Here is a 22,888-nt window from a genome sequence, read left to right as displayed (position 1 = left end):
GTCTAAACTAAATGCTGCCGTGATGAAACGCCATATCATGGATTATCAAGGATTCTCTCTGAAACAGTATGGAGCTCAAAGGCTTTCTCTCTTGCCGGTTATACCACAAGGTGAGTTCCTTTTTACTTCCTGCTTCTTCACACACATGCTCTCCAGTACAGGTTAGCTCTGAGTGTTAGCCATGCTAATGTAAACACCGACCATATTACGTCCAAAACAGTCGGGCATTGTTTCCGATACTAACGTTTCTGATTGGGCCGTGGGTCCACATTTCAGATATTACGTCATATCGGACGCAAATCTGGATCAGCTCCGTTGTTCCCCGCTTTTAGAGATTTGGGTACTTTGCAACAGGGATCAATAAAGGATGGCTTATCTTAAGAAAGGTAGAGGAAGTAAGAGAAAGAAAGGAAGGAGGAAGAGGTAAAGGAAAGGAGGAATACTAGAGGAGATAAAGGGGTAAAGGAGGACAGTCAGGACTAGATTAGAGTTTATTGCAGACTGAAGGTTGTGGGGTTGAATCCCTACCTCGTCCAGGTTGATGGGTCCAATCTGGAACCTGAGGATGATGATCCACAGCAGACCCAGGATCAGCGTTCGGTCCCCGTCCACCACATTCTCTGGACCAATCAGATCCACCCGAATCTGACAGGACAGAAAGAGGGAGGGTACATACAACGTTTATAAATGACTTAAGTCTTTTCTTTCCATCCTTTAATGTTTAATTTAATGTTCCTTTTTTTTTCCATTTGTTATTTTATTGTTGTCCATTATCATCACTAATTTCTTCTCACTCATTTTCTGCACTGTAAAGCATGTATTATTAAATAAATAAACTAAACCAAACTCTCTAATCTAAAAAGTCTTCAAAATGCTGCATGAGAACCACTTCCGATTCAAGCAAGGATCGTGAACATATAAAAGTAAAAGTCAAATAAAAGACTTGTCATGTAAACAAAAGATAAAAATGGAAAGTAAACCGGACAGTTTGATAGGTTGTTGGGCTAGACTCTTTGTTTAATCTGAATGACAGTAACCGTTAAGGCCCTGATACACCAAACTGATCCCAGAGAACACGTCCCGACGGACCCGACTGTTGTGTTGCCTCACGTCTCCTGCGTCTTGGCCATGTGTCGCACTGGAACACACCGCAAAGACTTCGGCCGACGGCCAAGAAGCACGTACGAACTGCGCATGCGTGAGTGGCAATAACTCTCCTTACCAGCAGGCGGCGGTAGTGTGTATTCGTCATTCAAAAGAGGAAACAACCGGAAGAAAGACCACGTGATAACCGAGAGAAGAAGAACAGACTGCGAGATATAAACAAACAACAAAAAGCGTGCGTTCCATTTTCACTCTCGTCCATCACAGAGTGTTTCACAGAAAGACTTGTAATCGAAAACATGTTTAGTGCGGTGCTGGAAAATGAAAAATAATAGCCGTCTGTGTGTGCCTTCTTCACTTCTGTTTTGCTTCTAATGCACTGATTCGCTAAGCTGAACAGCCAATCAGAGTGATTTCTTTTGCCGACAGCCTTTTGCCGACAGCCTCCCGATTCAACATGTCAACAATCGGGAGGCTGTCGGCACGGCCGAAAAGACACGACGGTGCAGGACACACCAATCTGAGTAGGTCGACAGGACGCTCATCGACAGCCAGACATCTATCGACGGCCGAAATCAGCCCGGTGTGTCTGGGCCTTAAGAGCCAGTATAATTGTGACGTCTGTAGTCAACACACTATAAAAGACTACAATTCCCACGGTGCCTCCTCTAAAGTGACAGTGATGGGCAGAAAGACGCCGACGAGGAACAGTTTTTAACAGTCCAGTTACCCTTTAAGTCATTAAGTTAAGCCTTATCAAGAAAGAAAGAATACCTAAGTTGTTTTTTATTCTATTTGAGTTTAGCCTCTTTGTTTTGAATATTGTAACGGCCTCTTTTCTTTGTTGCGTGTGTAAAAGTTTGTTATTTTATTTTTGAGCAAACACATTGCATAACACCATCTAAACCAGGGGTGTCCACATTTTTTCAGCTTGGGAGCTACTTTTAAAATGACCAAGTCAAGGTGCCCAAAATGTGTTGAGGCCATGTGTGTCGCGAGCGGGGGGGGGGGGGGGGGGGGGGCGGGGGTGCTAGTGGACTGCGAGCACCGTAACCTCGAAGCGGCGGAGAAACTGTGGCGCGCTTACACTTATTGTGCCGCATTTGAGCTTCAGATGAGGAGGTGAGGCCCCCCTTATACGCTTTCTTTAGTATAATTATAAATTGGAAGGCTAACTAGGTAATCAGCTCGCCGGTAATTTGCAGCTGGCGCAGTTGACCGCGCATACGTGGTGAACTGCGTGTTAGAAAATATGAGATTTCAGACTGGCTTACCTGTACGGCAATCAAGTGGCAAATGCCATAATAAGGATTGATGATAGGCTAACTTTTTTTTTCTTCAACGCCATGCGATCTACCCACACTACCTTCGCGACCTTTTGGGCACCCCTGATCTAAACCATCGTAGGCCAACTCTTCAACTGTAAGTAATATAAAGGAAAGAAAAAAAAGTCGTCTAGAGGCTTGAAAAAAAAACAAGGAAGGAAGCCACGACAGTAACCTTTGTTTTGAGGAAGCTGATGGCGTTGCTGTTGTTCTCCAGGCAGTGGACCCTCAGTGTTCGGTGGGTGGGTTTGGGCAGCTTCTCCTTTGAGATGAGCTCCAGCAGACGGATCAGGGCGACTCCGGTCTTCAGCTCCGTGTAAACGTCCGTCAGCTCCACCTTCTCCTGCAGGACGGGAACACAGGTGCACATACAACTTTACAGTGAGAGCATATTCACTATTACAATACAATACATACTCACTATTCACATATAAATTCACATTTTAATTAATTAATTAACAGCAGAACGAGTCCTTCGATGTCCTATTCTGTTTGATCTTATTCTGTCTACTCATAGATGACTTTTTCCTGCATTTGACTTGCATTATTTTTATTGCGCATTTTTACTTACTTCCTTATTTCTTTAGGTCTTAAGTTTATTGTACATTGCACTGTTGGCAGCTAATGTGCTTTATATGACGATAAAACCTTTAAATGATTGCTGATACTTTCCCTACACGAAGCCAGCAATACTTCCTTCAGGTGCCCATTTCAACACTGAAACAGGTTCTGGCTTTCCTTCTGTTCATTTCCTATCAGCAGAAATCATGTAGTTTTACATATTGGAACTTCAGTAAAGGATAAAACTACTTAAGCCTCTGCAAGAGTGTTTCTGGGATGTAAGGATATGTTGTACAGCTTTGTGACAGACAGGAAGTTCAAAGTTTAAAGGCTAATTTCCCTTAAATCGTCCTGAGAGTCGAGTGCTTTTTCCCCCTGAAGTGTACGTCTCTGCTGCAGGACTTCCTGGTTATCTGCAGGTCAGGTAACATCTTACAGATAAGAGTAGCTCATCGAGTGGACACATTCCTACCAATAAGAGGGTCCTAACTTTAGACTCAAGTGTTTATTCGATGTGTTCAAAAAGAGCGAATCGTTCGCGAACAACCCATCACTAATTTAATGTATTCATTGCAATCAGGATGTCAAGAGCATTCCATGGAATATAACAAAAAGTGTTTCTGAAGTGAATTACCTACCCCACCTTTAACAGAACACGTTTTATTATGGAAACTGTCCATATGATTATTGTGGATTTACTTGGTTACAAAATTAAAACTTTAGAAGACAAAATATTAAAATAAACCAAAACAAGTGTAAAAGGTAACAGAATTAAGCAAAAGGGCTATAAATGAGAAAAATAAGTATAGAAAAAAAGGCAAAGAAAAGACCATATCCAAATGTCATTTTAAAAGCATGTACATTTCTTGTAAAACTACAGTTCCTTTATAATTTGCTTTAGTAAATGTACTTTGTTGACTTCCTTAATCGACTACAGAAAATGTATTTAGATTTAATTGAAGATTCATAAGTCAAATGTGTCATTATGAAAACTAAAACACTAATAAATGATGTTGGTGTTATGCTAGCTTACCAAGCCTCAGAGGCTGTAGCAAAGCTCAATGATGTTAGCTTATTGCCACATTATAAGGTAACGGTTGGTTAAATTATTGGATTTAAAAGTACGTTTTATTCCCTGTAAAACCTTTACCACTTTGTGTAGACGTTAAGACATCAGCTAAATCATAAATATAACTTTTAAGAATTGTAACTTGGTCCTAGAAATCACTTGAATCCGCTATAGTCTAAACTGGGAACACATGCCATGATGCGCGCGACGGTTATGGATTGCTCCGTCGATTGAAAACAACTATCACTCATTCCGACAGTAATACAGTTTATAAGGAGCGATCAAGAGACATATACACCCACTGGAGAAAATATAATCCTCTCGTTGACTTAACAGGCGGTACAAAATAGATGTCAGGGGGGTTATGTTGACAGAAAACGTGATTTACTCCGAGTGACAGACTTCAACAAACAAACGTTAATTAAAAAATGGCGCAAATATTCTTCCTCACTGCCTAAGTGGAGTTCTGCTCAGCAGTTGAGTGCTCACTGCTGCCCCTAGTGGCCGGTATGGATGTATTACAATAATACTGATCAGGAAGAAGAAGGGTTACTTCACAAGAGGAAAGTATCATTAAGTTAAAGAAAGTATAATACAAATATGTATGTACACAAATCTGTGTTTTGTTTGCCTTTCCTAGTATGTTTCTCTTAGTATTTGCAGATTCTAAGTCAATATGTGTGTTCAATTAGAGAGTGACTCGTAATTTATTATAGCTTTAAAAATCTAAATGTTATTTAATGAACTGTGAAGCCTTTTGTAAAAAAAGAAATATATATATACATGATGATTCAAATAAATTATCACTTTGAGAATCCCTTTCTTAAACCTGATATTATTTTTTTATTATTATTGTTTATTTGTATATTATTTTTATATTGTATATAACAGGCAGCAACCAAACTCTGAAGGGTTTTCAAAATGTTATAGAAATCACTAGCATGTACTGTATACCTTCATGTTAGGGACATTACAGAGATTGTTATTTATTAAATTAGGTTTAATAAAAAAAGAAAAATCCTAATACACTAACTAAACAAAAGGGTTTGTCCTGGTGACCTTTTCTGAATTCCTCCCTTTTTTCCCCGTGCTGCCATCCTGCAGAAATCCCTGAGGAATTCTGGGAATGAGGATCAGCAGCAGCAGGCCTCAGTGTTCAAGCCAACAGCTGGAACCCAGTTATCAGAGAAAACACACAAAATCAAACCCAGAGCAGCGAGGAGCGACTGGAATCTGTCCGACCTGCCAGAGACGGAGCGTGAACACATCTATTTGTATTCCTCAGCGTCTGTGAGAGAGCATTACCAGCTGCAGAGGAGGGTTCTGCGTTATCAGGCCTGCTGATGGATGAGTGTTTGTACATGAGCTGAGACTAATAGCAGGTTATCAGACAGGAACGAGACGCCCAGTGATAACAGAGAACTGGAGCAATAACACTGACATCATCCAGAGACCCAAACGTCAGCTCTGTCAAACTTCCTCATTTGTTTACACTGCAAAGAGTTCAATGTCAGTCAACTAGTGAGTTCAATAACCATCCACCTACATTATATACCTGAATTTCCCTACAGCAGCGGTTCCCAACCTTTTTCAACTCAGGGCCCACTTAAGAATCACATTTCTTATTCAACCATAAACAATACGGAGGCTAAATAAAGTTCTGATTGGTCGATTCAGAACATGTGACACGTTGTAAATCCAGTGGAACAGACCGCTGTCAAGGACTGTAATGACCGTTGCCAAGGAGGATCAAGTAAGAGAAAGGAAAAGGTTAAAATAAAATAAATCATAATGAAAATGCTTCCACACAAATCATAATGTTTCACAAATTATTTGGCGGCAAATATTGAATTTACATTTACACCCTTTAATATTTTATTTGGGCTTTTAGATGAAGACCGCACACAGTTAATAAATACAACTATTCTTCTGGCTAAAATACATATTTTTAGAAGTCAATCAAGGAGTAATCTTCATTTAAGGTTTTTGAAGAGTAGATTCAAAATAGAATTTCTTTTGGAAATAATTCTTGCCACAAAAAATCAAAGGGCGGCTCAACACGCCATGACATGGGAAATAATGAGCTCTAACGAAGAGTGGGATTCAAGGAACTATAAATATGCCATGTTGTGTTTTTTGGTTGTCAACCTATTTTTGTTTTTGAACTGTTGAAGTGATCCTACTGACTGTTTTTGTTTTGTTATTGTCTGAGATGGGAATGTGATCTCCTATATGTTATTGTTATGTCCATGTTTGTGTCTTTAGCCTGTACAAAATTAAGAGAAAAAAAGAAAAAAAGATTTGGCGGCCCACTTGCAATGCCTTCGCGGACCACTAGGGGGCCGCGACCCACAGGGTTGGGACGGGACCCGCTGCCCTACAGGATAATACAGATGTATCTTGTCGTTTCTGATAATACGATTCACTGACAAAACAAGTAAAAGCCCTGTGTTCCAAAATGTTACCAAAGTCAAAGTGCGATAGTGTCATGTCCTTGAAAGCAAAAGTAATTGTGATGCATTTAAAACTTAACACTAAAATATATACAAACTCATTATTCTGTTAATTAATTAATGATGCTCAGGTGATGCTTATAATCTTTACAAATCATGCATTGTGTTGCATAAGGTGATAATGTTTTATATATAAATCTTAAATCTTAAATCCAGCAAAGCCACCATTACATTACAGCGACTTTGGGGTGAAGTGTCTCAGGGACACAACAACATGCTGACTGCAGTGGGGTTTGAACCTGTGCTCCCCTGATCCCAACACCAACGCACTATTCCTCTGCGCCACACGCCTCCCTTATTCTGACTCTATACCACATGTGTCAAACTCAAGGCCCGGGGGCCAAATCAGGCCCTTGGTGGATTTAATTTCGGCCCTCAGGATAGTTTCTAATCACTATTAGATCTGGCCCTCCGGTATATTGCACGCACACCTTCTCTCCATCCTGAGGGTCTCCTCAGCTCAGAGCCTGACCCCAAACATTGATGACCTTGCCCCCAAGATGAGATGCCAAGTATCTGAACTAGCATCACAGAGCAGCACACTGAGTTTAATGGATGTTTCCTTCTGCACTTTCTCTCTCACGACAACAGGGCATGTTTTGTTTCTCTTTGAGGGAAATAGTTTTGTTGAAGCTGTTGTTGGCCTGTGGGAAAATGTGATCATAAGAAATGACTCTGGAGAAGCTGCAGATAGAGCCATAAGAAATGAATCAACTGATTATTTAATGTTTAATGTTGTTTTTATAGGCAATCATTTAAGCTTTGTTAGTTCCAGGTTTAATATGTGCAATAAGTTCATTTCAATAAGTTCTGCAATAAACATTGAACCAGTCCGGCCCTCCACTCGTACCCATTTTTTTATGTTGGCACACTGAGTATTTGAGTTTGACCCCCCTGGTCTATAGTCAGGTAAATGTAGTGGAGGAGAAATATAAAGTAAAAAAGTATATTAAAGTAAATATAAGTAAATTAAATTAGTATTATAAAGTAACACAAAGTGGGGATACTCAAGTGAAGTACAAGTACCGCAAAAACTTGAAATTGATTTACTTTGTGTCTACTGTATACCAATCATGAGGTTTAGAATAATCTACGATGATGGATTGGTTTGAAGTTCATTAAACAAATCACATTTGTCTGAAGTTACTTTTGGAAAACCATCCAACACAGATCTGACTGTCAGCACTGTATTTTCAAAGTAAAGCGTCCAGCATGTCAGCGTTAGCTCAGTGTGTTCAGCCCTGATGTGTTTCCATGCCGGCTCTCTGATGTCTGTCTGTGTTTGTTGTCAAATCACACGCAGCTTCATCATCTTTATTATTACTGTCATCACCAATAATCCACTGTGCTTAACAGTTTTGGCTCTTTAAGTGAACTGTGTGATGGAAAGTTACTCAACATTGTGCTTGAGTACAAATTAGATTTACTTTTACTTTGCTTGAGTATTTGCATTTTATGCTTTTTAGAACATTACATCTCATTGTACACATTTACTGCACAAAGAATACTTTTTCTGTAATAAATTCTCATAGTTTTGGGTTTGTATGATCACGACAAATAGTAGTTTTGTAATTTTATAACAGTCTTTTCTAACGTGTATACTTATCTCATTTACTCTGTTTTTTTATTATTATTTTTATTTTAATTGTTTAGACCAGGGGTGCCCACACCTTTTTGGCTGGTGAGCTACTTTTGAAATGACCAGCTCACCGAAGTCTATCAACCAAAAATAAAATCCCAAATGGCAAGTGTTGCTGAATAACACGTTTTATTTATGATAACTACAATAGGCCTGCAACAAACAACTAATTTGATAATCGATTTATGAAACGATTAATCGACTATTCAGACTATTACTGTATGCCATGCACAATTTCTCAAACGCTCTTATTTAGCCATCAACTTTTAGATTTAGTTTGAGATTGTTTTAGGCATCTGGAAACTAATCATGAAGACAATAAAGATGAATACTTGATTCAAAAATACAAATATTATTAAATTAACTAAACATATTTTGAACAAAATTAACATTGACAAACAAGAGACAAACAACAAAATGAGTGCGGGACCGAGCAAAAAGCTAAAAACATACCACTTCCACCCAGAATGGGAGGAAGAATATTTATGTTGTGATGTCACATTCAAAGGTTATGATTTGGTTTCTGATTTTGTATCGCTTTGCATTCTGGGTTAACAGACTGGAAAGCGATAGGTCGCTTTTTCTGTCAATCAAGTAAACTCCTGAATTAAGTGACAGGGAGGCGGGATCAAAACCTGTTTTGTCTATTTTAACAGAGCTGGATTTTTTTTTTTTTATGAATGACTCGCGATCTACCAGCATCGTCCCCGCGGTCGACCGGTCGACGTACTGGGCACCTCTGGTTTAGAAAATGTACTTATATAGCGCTTTATTCAGTCTTTAAGACCCCTCAAAGCACTTTACACATGTCGTTCACCCATTCTCACAGAGCAGTGCAACTTAGTCTAGGACCTAACATTCACACACCGTTGGCCATCGGGAGCAACTCAGGGTTCAGTATCTTGCTCAAGGATACATCGACATGTTGACTGCATGGGCTCGGATCGAACCCACAACCTTCTGGTTGAAAGACGACCGCACTCCCTCGCAGCCACAGTCGCCCTTAGCTGTTTTCTTTCATGCTGGGGTGGGGGTGGGTGGGGGCTATATTTGATCTGTCTGATCTGCTTTTTCGCAGTCTGGTTTAAATGTGCACTGTTGCATCTACAGTATGTATTTGACTGCTCAATGACATTCTGTATGATTGTTCTTTATAATGAATAAAGTCTTAAATAAATAAGAGTCTTTTGTGGCTCATGCCTCCCAGTCTCACCCCGTTCTTGGTGAAGACGCTGTTCATCCACTTGGTGAAGGTTTTCTTCTGGACGGTCATCCTCTGCTCCTGCAGCTCCCGGACCCGCCCGGCCCCGTCCTCCTGCACCTCCATCCTGACCTACTGCAAACACAGAGGAAACACCAGAGACGGGTCACAATGATACATATCTGGGGTACCTTTTACCTCAAAGAATGAAATGAGACATTGTTATAATCCCTGGTAGTATTCAAACAAGTTCATTGTATATAAAAACAAGTGACGCTACCAAAAACAAGACTATATTAGGTTTTCAATGTGTGTTATGTTATAAAGTGTAAAGTTATGTCTGACATCAAATATTAAAATGCAGTGTATATAAGGATGCATAGGATATACAACAAGTATTATTAGGTTAATAGGTCAATTATTGCATAACAAACAACTACTTAACCCTTGTGTTGTCTTCCTATCAACTTCTGTCCTCTGGGTTTGACTATTTGTAAAGTATAAAGGATAAATAATAACCCAAATTTGTATTTTACCAACTTTATTCCTACTTATTATCATAAGTTTGACTCTTCTTTTTAAAATGTATGTTAAATAAACCTCATTGGCACAAAATTAAACCTGATTTCTGAGTTAAAAAAGGAAAAAATATTGAATGATTTTATAAAATGGACCCCAGAAGACCCCAGATGCTTTAAATTGAATAAAAAAACAAACCTAATAATATTTTCTGTTGTATATTTTATTCTACACTTTAGTGGTGGACAGACGGACAAAAAGCAGCATTTAGCACACCTTAATTCAGATTTCAATGTATGTAATGCAGCGTTTTCTGTAATAGAACCGCCAATGCTTGATTTGTGCTGACTGCTGATTGGTCGTCTGCTCAGAGTTCACTTTCACCCAGTCAGAAATTCAGATTTTATCGGTTACTTTATGCTGACATGAGCGTCACACCCTCAAGAAGACACTGCTGTAAAAATACCAGCATAAATCATAATTACACGAGACACATCGACCTGTGTGTGTGCGTGTGTATGTGTGGGGGGGGGGGGGGGGGGGGGGGGTGCGTGTGTGTGTGTGGGGGGGGGGGGGGTGTGGCTGTTTACATATATATAAAGTGGGGTTAGATGGTAATAAAATGGTATAATTACAGTGTTAGAGTAAATATACTTTCCACTGCTTTTGGACGGAGCCATGCTAGCTGTTTCCCTTTGTTTCCAGTCATTATGCTAAGCTAAGCTAAATGGGTCATTCCAGAATTGGAGGACATTTCATGTCCCCCATATAAAAAATCTAATAATCCTTTCCCAAAATGCTAAAACATGCACTTGTTGTGTTAAACATACTTGTCTTGAGACAAATTGTGTACAAAATTGTAGAAAAAGTGGTTTCAAAATATTATCTAAATGATCAAATAGCTCTCGAACATCCCCTAAAATGGCATTTTACTCTTGTCCCCGCTTCTTGGTGACCAACTTGCATGTCAAATATAACATTTAAAATAGGGATTTTATTTACTTCTTTTGGTATTATTCTATTGATATATGTCTCTTGTAAAGGTAAAATCTATTTGTTAAATCATAAACATATTTTAAATAACAGTAATTTTGCACAGAAGGTGTGTCCCTCAACATGCGTTCAAGCCTGTTACCCAAACCTTTTTAGATTGGCACAGGAAGTGAAAAAACTGTAAGTCAGATGACACAGTGGAAGTGACATCAGCAAGCCATGTGCTAGTGCCATGGGTAGACCAAAACTAAGTCCTCTCTTTTATTTTTCATATTTTTACAATCTTTTCAGTCGTAAAAGAGTGTGGCACTCTGACCCACTCAACCCTGTTACTGATATTACCAGAATAAAGCATATTAATTTCAAAGTTATCTTTCTTGCATTAGATATCCAAGTTTGTCCTTGCCTTGGAAAGTAGCATTACATGCTACATCTAGCAATAATTCCTGAGGTTAAAGGCTCAAATTAGCATTGATTTTCAACCCTGTTACTTTCAACCCTGTTACTATAATTAGAGTAACAGGGGTAATTCTTCATTGGAAAATATACATTTGATGCCAAGCTGAGCAAATCACTTTTTTTGATGGTTTATTATCTGTTTTTCCTAAATACATACAACATTTTTTTTAAATAAAAGGTTCATTTTTCAAAAATGTTGGTGTCTAAATTGTCCTCCAATTCTGGAATGACCCAACTGCTGCTGCCCTATTTTACCACTTAAAATATACAGTAGACATGTGACTGTGTCAATGTGTCATTCAACTCTAATTTGCATTTTTAACCTCTCTTATACTTGACCAAACTCACTTGCTGTAAGAGCTATACATGTGTATAGGCGTATAACTATATCTCCCTGCTGCCATACATTAACATTTGTTTGCATTTCATAACATCAACATGGAAACAGAGAGGCAAAATCACACAGGACTAAAATAACCTGAAGATAATAAATCCTGCTGAAGTACAAACATGTCAGAGCAGGAAAACACTACCAGTTAATACACACTCAGAAGAACAAACCCACATGTAGCGACACATAGCGACTGATAGCTCTTATACATGGAGTTTACTCATTCACACGTATTGACAGGAAACAGTGACTTTTCTTACCTTGTGTTCTCTTCCTCTGAATGGTTTCGGCTGTAGAAAGTCAGACGGAGTGAGATCCAAAGATTTGTTGGATTTTAAAACACACAACACACAGTCTGAGTCTGTTTCCACCTGCTCTACATGTTATCTGAAGAAGAAGTAAGTGTTTCATGTGATGTGATGTGTGAACTTTGAAGCCGTTGGATTTACAGCATGAGCGGCTCTGCTCACCTGACTGCAGGTGCAGGGGTCAACAATTATATTCACACACACACACACACACACACACACACACACACACACACACACACACACACACACACACACACACACACACACACACACACACACACACACACACACACACACACACACACACACACAACACACACACACTCTTAAAGTAAACCAGTCAGCAGGTTAACGTTTCAGTGTGTCACCACTGTCTGAATGTGTACGTTAGGTGCACTTGCTGTTGGGAAACTCAGCTCCTTTGAAGTAGAAGCAATTCACACAATGGTCAAAGTAAAATATTGTAACGTTCACAGATGGAGTTGAAAACAGGCTTCTAGATATTAGGCTTTAATAACTCTTGTTTTCTTTGATGATCACAGGTACAGATATAGCTTGTAGGTTCAACCTCACACACTTTACTAAACTCTCACACACACCTTTATAACCCAGACTACGTCACAGCTTCCCGCCCTCCCCCGTCTGCTCCGCCAACCACAGGCCCGCACCTCAACCAGTATCACGGTACAGCTCTATGATTGGCAGAGAGACGGGGGATACCTGAGTGACACCCTCAGCATCCTCTCAGGGTCGCTACAATATGTTAAAATTACAGAAGTCAACGATATCGTAAATATGATTGTAATTTAATCAAATTTGCCACGGGTGTCTTTAATAATAATAAGAGTTTTATGAAAATGTAAAGAGGCCTTATTATGGTTTTCCCTCTCCCTCTCCTGCAGACTGGCCTCTGGTTTCAGACAGAGGGTGAAAAGAGGTGCGGCAGTATGAGAACAATAAAGAGCTTTTTGAACATTAAAGCACAGAGACATGACCCAGTAGAGACACTACATACTGATATACACCTGAACATCAGCAGGAGAGGACTCTTTAAAGTAGAGACACTACATACTGATATACACCTGAACATCAGCAGAAGAGGACTCTTTAAAGTAGAGACACTACATACTGATATACACCTGAACATCAGCAGGAGAGGACTCTTTAAAGTAGAGACACTACATACTGATATACACCTGAACATCAGCAGGAGAGGACTCTTTAAAGTAGAGACACTACATACTGATATACACCTGAATATCAACAGGAGAGGACTCTTTAAAGTAGAGACACTACATACTGATATACACCTGAACATCAGCAGGAGAGGACTCTTTAAAGTAGAGACACTACATACTGATATACACCTGAACATCAGCAGGAGAGGACTCTTTAAAGTAGAGACACTACATACTGATATATACCTGAACATCAGCAGGAGAGGACTCTTTAAAGTAGAGACACTACATACTGATATACACCTGAATATCAGCAGGAGAGGACTCTTTAAAGTAGAGACACTACATACTGATATACACCTGAACATCAGCAAGAGAGGACTCTTTAAAGTAGAGACACTACATACTGATATACACCTGAATATCAGCAGGAGAGGACTCTTTAAAGTAGAGACACTAGATACTGATATACACCTGAACATCAGTAAGAGAGGACTCTTTAAAGTAGAGACACTACATACTGATATACACCTGAACATCAGCAGGAGAGGACTCTTTAAAGTAGAGACACTACATACTGATATACACCTGAATATCAGCAGGAGAGGACTCTTTAAAGTAGAGACACTAGATACTGATATACACCTGAACATCAGCAAGAGAGGACTCTTTAAAGTAGAGACACTACATACTGATATACACCTGAACATCAGCAGGAGAGGACTCTTTAAAGTAGAGACACTACATACTGATATACACCTGAACATCAGCAGGAGAGGACTCTTTAAAGGAGAGACACTACATACTGATATACACCTGAACATCAGCAGGAGAGGACTCTTTAAAGTAGAGACACTACATACTGATATACACCTGAACATTAGCAGGAGAGGACTCTTTAAAGTAGAGACACTACAAATATGAACCTGAAATTGAGCATATGGCCTCTTTAAAAACACATCAATGGTCCTTTAATCTGAAAAGCTGTAGGGGAAATCTCCAGATGTTTTCCCACTGCCCGCTGAGTTGAACATCGGAAACTGAATAATGTATTCACAGAATGGTAATGTACACAAAGAAAACAAAGCTGGAGAGGAAAAGCAGGGAGGAACGCTTCCTGTCGGGAATATGATTAATGACGCGACGTCCATCCTTAATCCTGCCAACACGACCTGAAACAGGACGTTATGCAACAAACAGTGTGTGTCTTTTAGAAAAAACACACATTGGAGACAGGTTTCAGTGGAAATTTAAGGTGAATTAAAACTGCTATTGGATTCTTTTCAAATAGAAAACATCCACACAGCCAACTTCTGGTGAGGAAAGAGAGAAAGCTGTTGATCAAATCATTCATTTATAGCTGCAATGTTGTCTAAGATACGTAAAGTCATGCCTCCCAATAAAAAACATCCCGATTAGTGATCATTTTGTATATGTTGTGTGTAAGAACTGAATCTAAAAGTAGCTGGGAGCTGTTGTAAACGTTGAGGAAGAAAACAATGAATGATTCTGCTCATTTTCAAGTTCACTTTTGTATTTAGCGTCTCTACTGGGACATGTTTCCATGCCTTAAAGGTGATGTAGGTAATTTGGAGAAACCGGCTCGAGATACACTTGTTGTTATATTCCATGGAATGCTCTTAACATCCCGATAGCAATGAATATCTGAAGTGCTTTGACAAAAAATCCATAACAAAATATCATCTGTGGAAGCCGTGGCGCTGTGAAAAGCACGACCAATCATCTGAGCCGTCCCGGCTAAAGTAACTGGATGGCCTACCTGCCTGTCAGCCTTCCATCTGGGCACAAACTTATCTCGTGCCCTCATTGGTCATGTGCGCGTTCATGTGTGTGTTGGAGGAGGGGCTCTGTAGGAAGTGGCAGATTTTTTCCGGCTGTGTATTTTCAAATTCTAGCGCACTCGAGCTGGTTTCTCCAAAATTACCCACCCCACCTTTAATGTTCAGTAAGCAGTAGTAGTAGTAGCAGTAGTAGTAAGTAAGCAGAGAATGAAAATAAAAACTTTACAGAACATGTTGAGTACATGTATAGAATAAACTTTATTAGTCTGAGATCATCAGAACAGAGTAACAGACTTCTGACAACAGGAATACAAAATACATAAAAATCGCAAAAATAAAAACTTTTCAGGTAAATTAAGATTTGTGATTAAAGTCAGACTGAGAGGAAGCATCTTTAGACACAGGAAACGGAGTCATCCCGCTCTGTCGAGGCTCCCTAAACCACCAGACAGCTGATTTCACACGTTGATACAATACAATTCTGTACTTTACGGACATTCAATCAGAGACAGAGAGGACTGAGGACTTGACACACATTCCCTTATGGGGAGAATACATGCACAAGGAGTTTATTTGTTACGCTTCAATTTGTTTGCAATTTAAAGGCACTGAACAGAAGCCGCCCCCCCTGCTGAATCCTCAAAGACTTCTAACGTCCTGTCATAAGAACAAAGGGCATCACGTGTTGAAATAAAAAGGCACTGTAAGATCTTAAAATACGCACTTTTAAGATCACTTCTAACAGCATTTAAAAAAAGAAGATTTGGTACAGTTGGCTGAAGTTGAAGCACATGTGAGGGAAAACATTAGGAGAAACTGGAGGGATGATTACAGACTGAAGAAACACTCCTACAGGACTTTATGTATGTTACAAAAACTGTAAAAGTATTCTTCAAATTCAGTCTAAATACATGTAGTTGTCTTTCAGCTATCATCTAGATCTGAGGTTAATTGAAGGCAGGCCGGTGCTTTGCTAAGAAAAGGGAAACTTTTTGAGAGGAAATAGTAAGAAAGGTGATGTTTGGATGTTGGGAGGCGTGTGGCGCAGTGGGTAGTGCGTTGGTGTTCAGATCCCTGGGCAAGACACTTCACCCCAAAGTGCTCCTGTGGGGATTGTCCACAGTCTAAGCGTCTAACAAGTAACATGTAATGTTTCTCCGATCCAATATTAGCTTAGCAGCTGCAACTACATGTGCAAGTGTTTGGATTTCTCCACATGCTCAAAACAAAGCTAGTCTGCACTATTTGTTGTTGTTGTTGTTTAACATTTCAAAAACCAGAAAAACAAGAGCAAAATGCTAAGGAATGGATTAAACAATGTGTTTATGTTAGCATTTACGGCTTGTCAGCGAATAATTCTGTATACATGTTTACCTTTCGCCCTCCGACACAGCTGACCAACCTTGAGCAGCCGTTATCTCCCTTAAGGAGGGGCTGCCCTAGTTGTAGCAGTTTGTGACCGGGCAGCTCTCAGTCAGAGATAGTTGCTGTTGTGGGACACCTGGAACACATTCTTCTCGGGGGGGAGATGACCCCGAGACATAAGCGACAACTAATGTGATTCAGTGTCCTCAGCTGTTTAGTCTCTCTATTGAAGAATGTTGATTATGACACTCTGAACTAAAACCTGGAGCTACAGGAGGGGTCTTCAGAATGGATGGTGGCATCGCCCGAAGCTCCAAATAAACCGTCAGTGTTTGCCATCAAAGCTCCAGCTCTCCTCGTGTCTCTCTCTTTGAGTCCTGACTCTCCATTGCTTCAGAAGTTTCCCCCACATGGCTAACTCGCTGTATCAACATTTGTGATCATTTTGGCGGATATTGCAATTGTTTAATATATTAACGGGCTATGATGTGAATGTGAATAGGATCTGTACCAAACAAATAGGTTTTGTTAGGTCTGTAGAATACATTTTTTTAAGCCAGAATATCTCTGAAACTCCACAATACTTTCAATATGTATTTCAACACATGTTGTGCTTTTTGCGTAGTTGCAATTTCGATAACATTTAGATTAATTGTGCAGCCATAGTTTGAAACCATTGAAATTGTGGCCGTTTCTCACTCTCGAGGAAACTGGCTTCCAAGCCAATATTTCAAGGATGCTACGTGATCGAGTGCCGCCGAAGGACTGTTCCAATCTCCAGCATACTTGGAATTCCACCGAGGCCGCGTCCTTGGTTTGGGGGAAATTTCGAGGCTGCACATGGGTAGACTTTGCGTCCTTAAAATCCCCACAATGCTTTGCGCACTGACCAATTTCAAAAACCCTTGCGGAGAATGGCTGAACCGACGCAGCACACATTTAAATGTAAGTATGTAGTGGCGTAGAACATGTGTTGGTAAATATGTTACTTTGTTACATTTGTTTGTTAACACCAAAAATGTGTTCCGTGAAAGTAAAGCAAGTTCATAATTAGATAGACATCGTGAGGTATTTATTTTCGGTACAGTTTATGTTGAAACCGTTAGAGGGAGTGGCAAACTTGTTAGCCTGTTCCATTCTTTTTCGTTTACCGAAGCCGTGGCTTGGAAGTATACTTGCTTCGTTTCTGAAGGAAGTGACTTGGAAGTATGCGACTACCAAGCCAGCATCCTCGAGATTGAGAAACACCCTGTATCTATGTACTTTTTGCCATATGCTGTATTTTCCTGCTTTGGTTTTGTATTTCTTGGACGGTTCTGTTGGACAGGAGCATCCTCTGTTCAACATGTTATTCAATTGTTTTTCACACCGTGAGGAAACACAGACTGTTTCAGGACGTCGTTAAGTTGTCCCTCAGGACGAGGTAACGGCGGCCGAGCGAGTGTCCCTTCCTCCGGACTGAGATCTGTTCAAACAGGACAGACTCTGACGACCCCTGACCCCCCCCCCCCCGTCCAGACTCCGAGCCAAACAGTAACCGCTTCCTGCTCTGAAACATCGACGCAGAGACGACTCAGGATCTAGTTGAGTTTCTGTGATTTCCTGAATTCTGGGTTTTGTTTTGATCAGGAAGTTTCATTCCAAAGCTCTTCTCCTTAGCGTATTGACATCTTTTAGATTGTTGCATTTATTGCTTTTAAATTGTCTATTGTTTTTACTTGTACTTATTCTATGGTGTGTGTGAGCTGTGTGATTTATGTATGTTTGACTGTGCAGCACTTTGGTCTGGAGGTTTTAAAGTGCTTTAAAGTTTGAAACTGTGTTGAATTGTATTTTGAAGGATTTCATTCTAAAAACACATTCAAACAGTAACTGTGCCTTCGAGAAATCACATAATGACACTTTTATATAACTTGTTGACTTATTTTGGGGCGACTGTGGCTGCGAGGGAGTGCGGTCGTCTTTCAACCAGAAGGTTGTGGGTTCGATCCCGGCCCATGCAGTCAACATGTCGATGTATCCTTGGGCAAGATACTGAACCCTGAGTTGCTCCCGATGGCCAACGGTGTGTGAATGTTAGGTCCTAGAGTCAGGTACACAGGTTTTGCCTAAAAATACCAAATGTGTTTGTACGGACCATTGTGTCAATTAGACAACCCAATGAATTCACAAAGTTAAATATCAATTTGGATTCTTATTCTTTCAAAATGAGAATCCAAATTAACGCAGGGTTAGTTGATGACGAGGTTTTTGGTGAACTGAAATCTACAAAATATATCTATTACCAATGTAAAAGCTTCCCACATCATTTAGTTATTTAAAGGAGTGATCAGCAGGTGAGTTGATGCATCGGTGAGTCAACCCTAAACCTTGCTGATAGTGTCTGCTGTTAGTCTGAAGATCAGCTGGTGGTGTTGTACATTTGGACTTCCTCTCAGCTCACTCAGTCGTTAAGGGGCGGGAAACGAAGGCAGGAATTTAAGTATCACAATAAAGACTCGTAAAATATACGTCGACATTATCTTATTTCCTCTTTGGTGCGTTGAGATCAGCTGAATTGTACAGTATATAGCTACATCTTATATTTAGTTTTTACTTCCTAACGCCATTAATTGGTTTATACATTTGACTGTGCGATTAGCAGGTGATTGGATTCCTCGGTGAGTAAATCCTAAACGTTGAATTCGACCATCTCTTCTGTCACGGTGCTGATAGTTAGTCTGAATACCAGCTGGTGAGTTTGTACATTTGGACTTCCTCTCAGCTCAGTCTTCTTTCGTTTACCTCCCCTCACTCTAGTCCTCGCTGTTGTTGTACAGAGCCTCCGCGTCGGGGTTTTTGCGGTGTGACGGCGGCACCAGGTGGTCCGGCAGCTCGCTGGGCAGCTCGTACCCCTCCAGTTTGACCTTCATGAGATGCTGAGCGAGCGCGAACTCCTCGTCGTCCAACATGCCGTCCTTGTCGCAGTCGGCCAGCTTCCAGATCTTCCCCAGCACCGTGTTGGGCAGCCGCGAGTTCATCATCTCCTTCTTGGCGTTGACGCCGGTGATCTTGCCGTTGACGGGCATCAGCATGTAGAAGATCTCGTCGTAGCGGTGCTTCTCGCGGCTCACGATCCAGTCCTCCGTGTCCGATCCGGCGCATATCCCCTCTCCGTATCCGTGACCGAATGGCCCGTCCTGGGAGCCCTCGAAGGCGCCGCCCGACACGAGGACCGGAGGCGCTTTGGACTCTTCGTCACGGATCATCGTCATCAGGCCGGCGATCTTCGTGGCCAACATCTTGTCCACGGACTCGATGAGCTTTATCTTCATAGACGGGAACTTACTGAAGTCGTAGTGCTGCAACATGTCCTGGAGGAGAACACAGAAGATATGTTAAAGGTGGCTTATTATGTATTAAGTATTTTCTACATCAACATGTGTCCCCTCTTCTCCATGTCTCTTCTACATCAACATGTGTCCCCTCTTCTCCATGTCTCTCCTACATCAACATGTGTCCCCTCTTCTCCATGTCTCTTCTACATCAACATGTGTCCCCTCTTCTTCGTGTCTCTTCTACATCAACATGTGTCCCCTCTTCTTCATATCTCTTCTACATCAACATGTGTCCCCTCTTCTTCATGTCTCTTCTACATCAACATGTGTCCCCTCTTCTCCATGTCTCTTCTACATCAACATGTGTCCCCTCTTCTTCATGTCTCTTCTACATCAACATGTGTCCCCTCTGTGGAAAGAGACTCTGAAAGTTTCAGGAACAAAGATTCTCTCTCTTTTTGATCCAGTTCTATAAAAACCTGTCTGAAAATGAGCTGATCAGATTTTGGCCACTTGATGATGTCATAATGATGTGTTGTCTTGAGTAACCATTAGTAACCATTAGCTCATCAGTAACCAAGGTAACCCCCCCCCCCCCCCCTATCACCTGAATCTCCTCCTAGAGCTCCATTGAGTTATTTTTTGGCCGGATTGTGGACTCTGGGCATGAATCTAATCCATGTATACAATTATAATTATTTAATGGCACCATTATTTATGTTTTTGAGGAAATGATGTCCCTCATTTATTTCTTTTTCTTTTTATTAAGAATGTGTTTTATCTGAACATTCTTGAAAATTATGGTTTGTAAGTTTGCTTAAAGTCCAAAAACGTCTATTCAAATTAAGACACGACACGTTTTCCATCACCTTTGTTGGATCTGTGATCTGACTGGTCACTTTACTCTCTTTCAGGATAAAGGGTTTTTATTTGTAATAACATGAAATGGTTGATTGTTTGTGGTGGCGTGTGGCGCAGTGGGTTGTGCGTTGATGTGCGAATCAGGGGAGCACAGGTTCAAACCCCACTGCAGTCAGCATGTCGTTGTGTCCCTGAGACACTTCACCCCAAAGTGCTCCTGTGGGGATTGCCCACAGTATTGAGTATGTAAGTCTCTTTGGATAAAAGCGTCTAACAAGTGACATGTAATGTAATGTTTGTTGCAGTTCCTCGTGTCACTGGCAGGTGGCGCCAAAAAATAAAGATAAACCCAAAAACTTGAGTGAGTCAATAAAGTTTTGCAGTGAAATAAAGTAGAAATTCCAGGTATTTTGTCTTAATATTTACATGTTATGTTTATATATTTATACTTACCTCCACTAAGGGGGAAAGGGTACTTTTTACTTTACTACCTTTATCTGACAGCTTTATTTCTTTTTTTTTATTTTAAACCATGTATCTCTAGATATGTTTATTTAGATGTTTTGTGATAAACTAAAGGATTAGGTCTTCCTTTAGATGTCCTACTTCTAAATCATAATACACTATTTTAAAAACAGCTTAAATCATCACCTCTGATAGTCACATGATGAGCCTGAGCAGATCTGCAGCTGCACACAGTGTTCTCTGGTGACCTCTGACCTCTCCACACACACACACAGATACTAACAACACGTGTATGTGTGTGCTTGTGTGTGTGTCTTGAGAATACACATCTCAACAGGGAACTGAAAAATCTCAAAATCCTCTCTTGCCAACAAAAACACCAAGACAAACCACAACACACACACACACACACACACACACACACACACACACACACACACACACACACACACACACACACACACACACACACACACACACACACACACACACACACACACACACACACACACACACACACACACACACACACACACACACACACACACACACACACACACACACACACACACACACACACACACAGGACAGCAGCTGCAGAGTGGAAGTGTGATGTTCCTCTGACATCAGTAAAAATATGTTTACCCTCATCTGAGAATCACATTTTGTTCTCCGACTGTTTGCTAAAGTTCAGCCAGAAAAACATGACATTCAGCTGCACAAATAATAATCGAATATGATTTGAAGAAGATTGAAGATTCAGGGGAGCAGTGTAGGGAACGGTGCCTTGCTCAGGGACACCTCGATAGCACTTGGTCTTTCCGGGACTTGGACTGGTGACCTTCCAGTTGCCAAGTCCCTATGGACTTCGCCACCACCGCCCTATTTAAATAATAGCTTGGTCTTTTATAGTGTATTTGAACTTATTTTGTATTTTTATATAGTGTAAATCAATGGCAAGGCAAGTGTATTTATATATCACCTTTCAACACAAGGCAATTCAAAGTGCTTTTGAAAAATGGGCAAAAATCATGTGTTATCAAACTAAAACCGATATTTCCTTTTGCAGCTGTGATGTGGCTGTGTGTGTTTCTGCACCTGCATCTTGGTGACGCTGGGGAAGTCTCCGGGGCTGATGTGGTGCTCTCTCTGCAGGTGGGTGTAGATCTCAGGCAGCCTCATGATCAGCTCCTCCTTCTTCTTCTCTCTCCCAAACAGAGACGGCATCTCCTTCTTCAGGTGGCTGATGATGTAGGCGTGCACCTGCAGGAGGAAGAAGAAGAAGAAGTGGCTGTCAATCAAAGAACATAATTCTGGATTCACTAATTATCAACCAAAATCTGTTGGTGGTTAAAGGAACAGTCCCACATTAAGTCAACTAACCGAATAAAGTAATAAAACACAATAGAGTGGTGCAGCGATAGGTAGAAGTTAGCATTACTAGGCCTCCCTCGACAAAAAGCAATGGGGTTTTTCCATTTGAGTTTTGAACATTGCAGAAAATAAGCTCTGTGGCAAACACACGTTTATGATACTTTACAAGTTCTCTTCAGCAGGATAATGTCCACATATTAACACCACTTTTTAAAGTGTAAATGCAATCTCCAGAAGTAAAAAGCTAACGTTAGCCTATAAGGAACTACAGCACGGTCACATGACTTCACATCACCACCGCTAAGCTAAAGGAGGCTAATGTTGGGCTATAAAGGAACTACAACACGTCACATGACTTCACATCACCACCGCTAAGCTAAAGGTGGCTAATGTTGGGCTATAAAGGAACTACAGCACGGTCACATGACTTCACGTCTCACC

General features: G+C 40.6%; 2 protein-coding genes across 2 annotated transcripts in view; both read right to left on the bottom strand.

Moving 5' to 3' along the window:
* The window catches only part of sptbn5 (spectrin, beta, non-erythrocytic 5), a gene marked incomplete at its 3' end in the record, with an annotated part of 89,304 nt that extends 77,129 nt beyond the window's left edge, over nt 1–12,175 (bottom strand). The window contains exons 1-4 of the mRNA XM_079692876.1: nt 12,035–12,175; nt 9,425–9,547; nt 2,605–2,772; nt 529–645 (exon numbers count right to left, since the gene is read on the bottom strand). Coding sequence (XP_079549002.1) covers nt 529–645; nt 2,605–2,772; nt 9,425–9,538 — 399 coding nt within the window. The 5' untranslated portion in view covers nt 9,539–9,547; nt 12,035–12,175. The remainder of the gene's footprint in view (nt 1–528; nt 646–2,604; nt 2,773–9,424; nt 9,548–12,034) is intronic.
* A 3,129-nt stretch (nt 12,176–15,304) lies between these two features.
* The window catches only part of ehd4 (EH-domain containing 4), a 41,189-nt gene continuing 33,605 nt past the window's right edge, over nt 15,305–22,888 (bottom strand). Inside the window, exons 7-8 of the mRNA XM_079693330.1 lie at nt 22,172–22,336; nt 15,305–19,783 (exon numbers count right to left, since the gene is read on the bottom strand). Coding sequence (XP_079549456.1) covers nt 19,226–19,783; nt 22,172–22,336 — 723 coding nt within the window. The 3' untranslated portion in view covers nt 15,305–19,225. The remainder of the gene's footprint in view (nt 19,784–22,171; nt 22,337–22,888) is intronic.

Source organism: Notothenia rossii (genome assembly GCF_949606895.1).
Source record: "Notothenia rossii genome assembly, chromosome: 7".
NCBI classification, from domain to species: Eukaryota; Metazoa; Chordata; class Actinopteri; order Perciformes; family Nototheniidae; genus Notothenia; species Notothenia rossii.
This window is presented reverse-complemented; position numbering and strand designations above follow the sequence as displayed.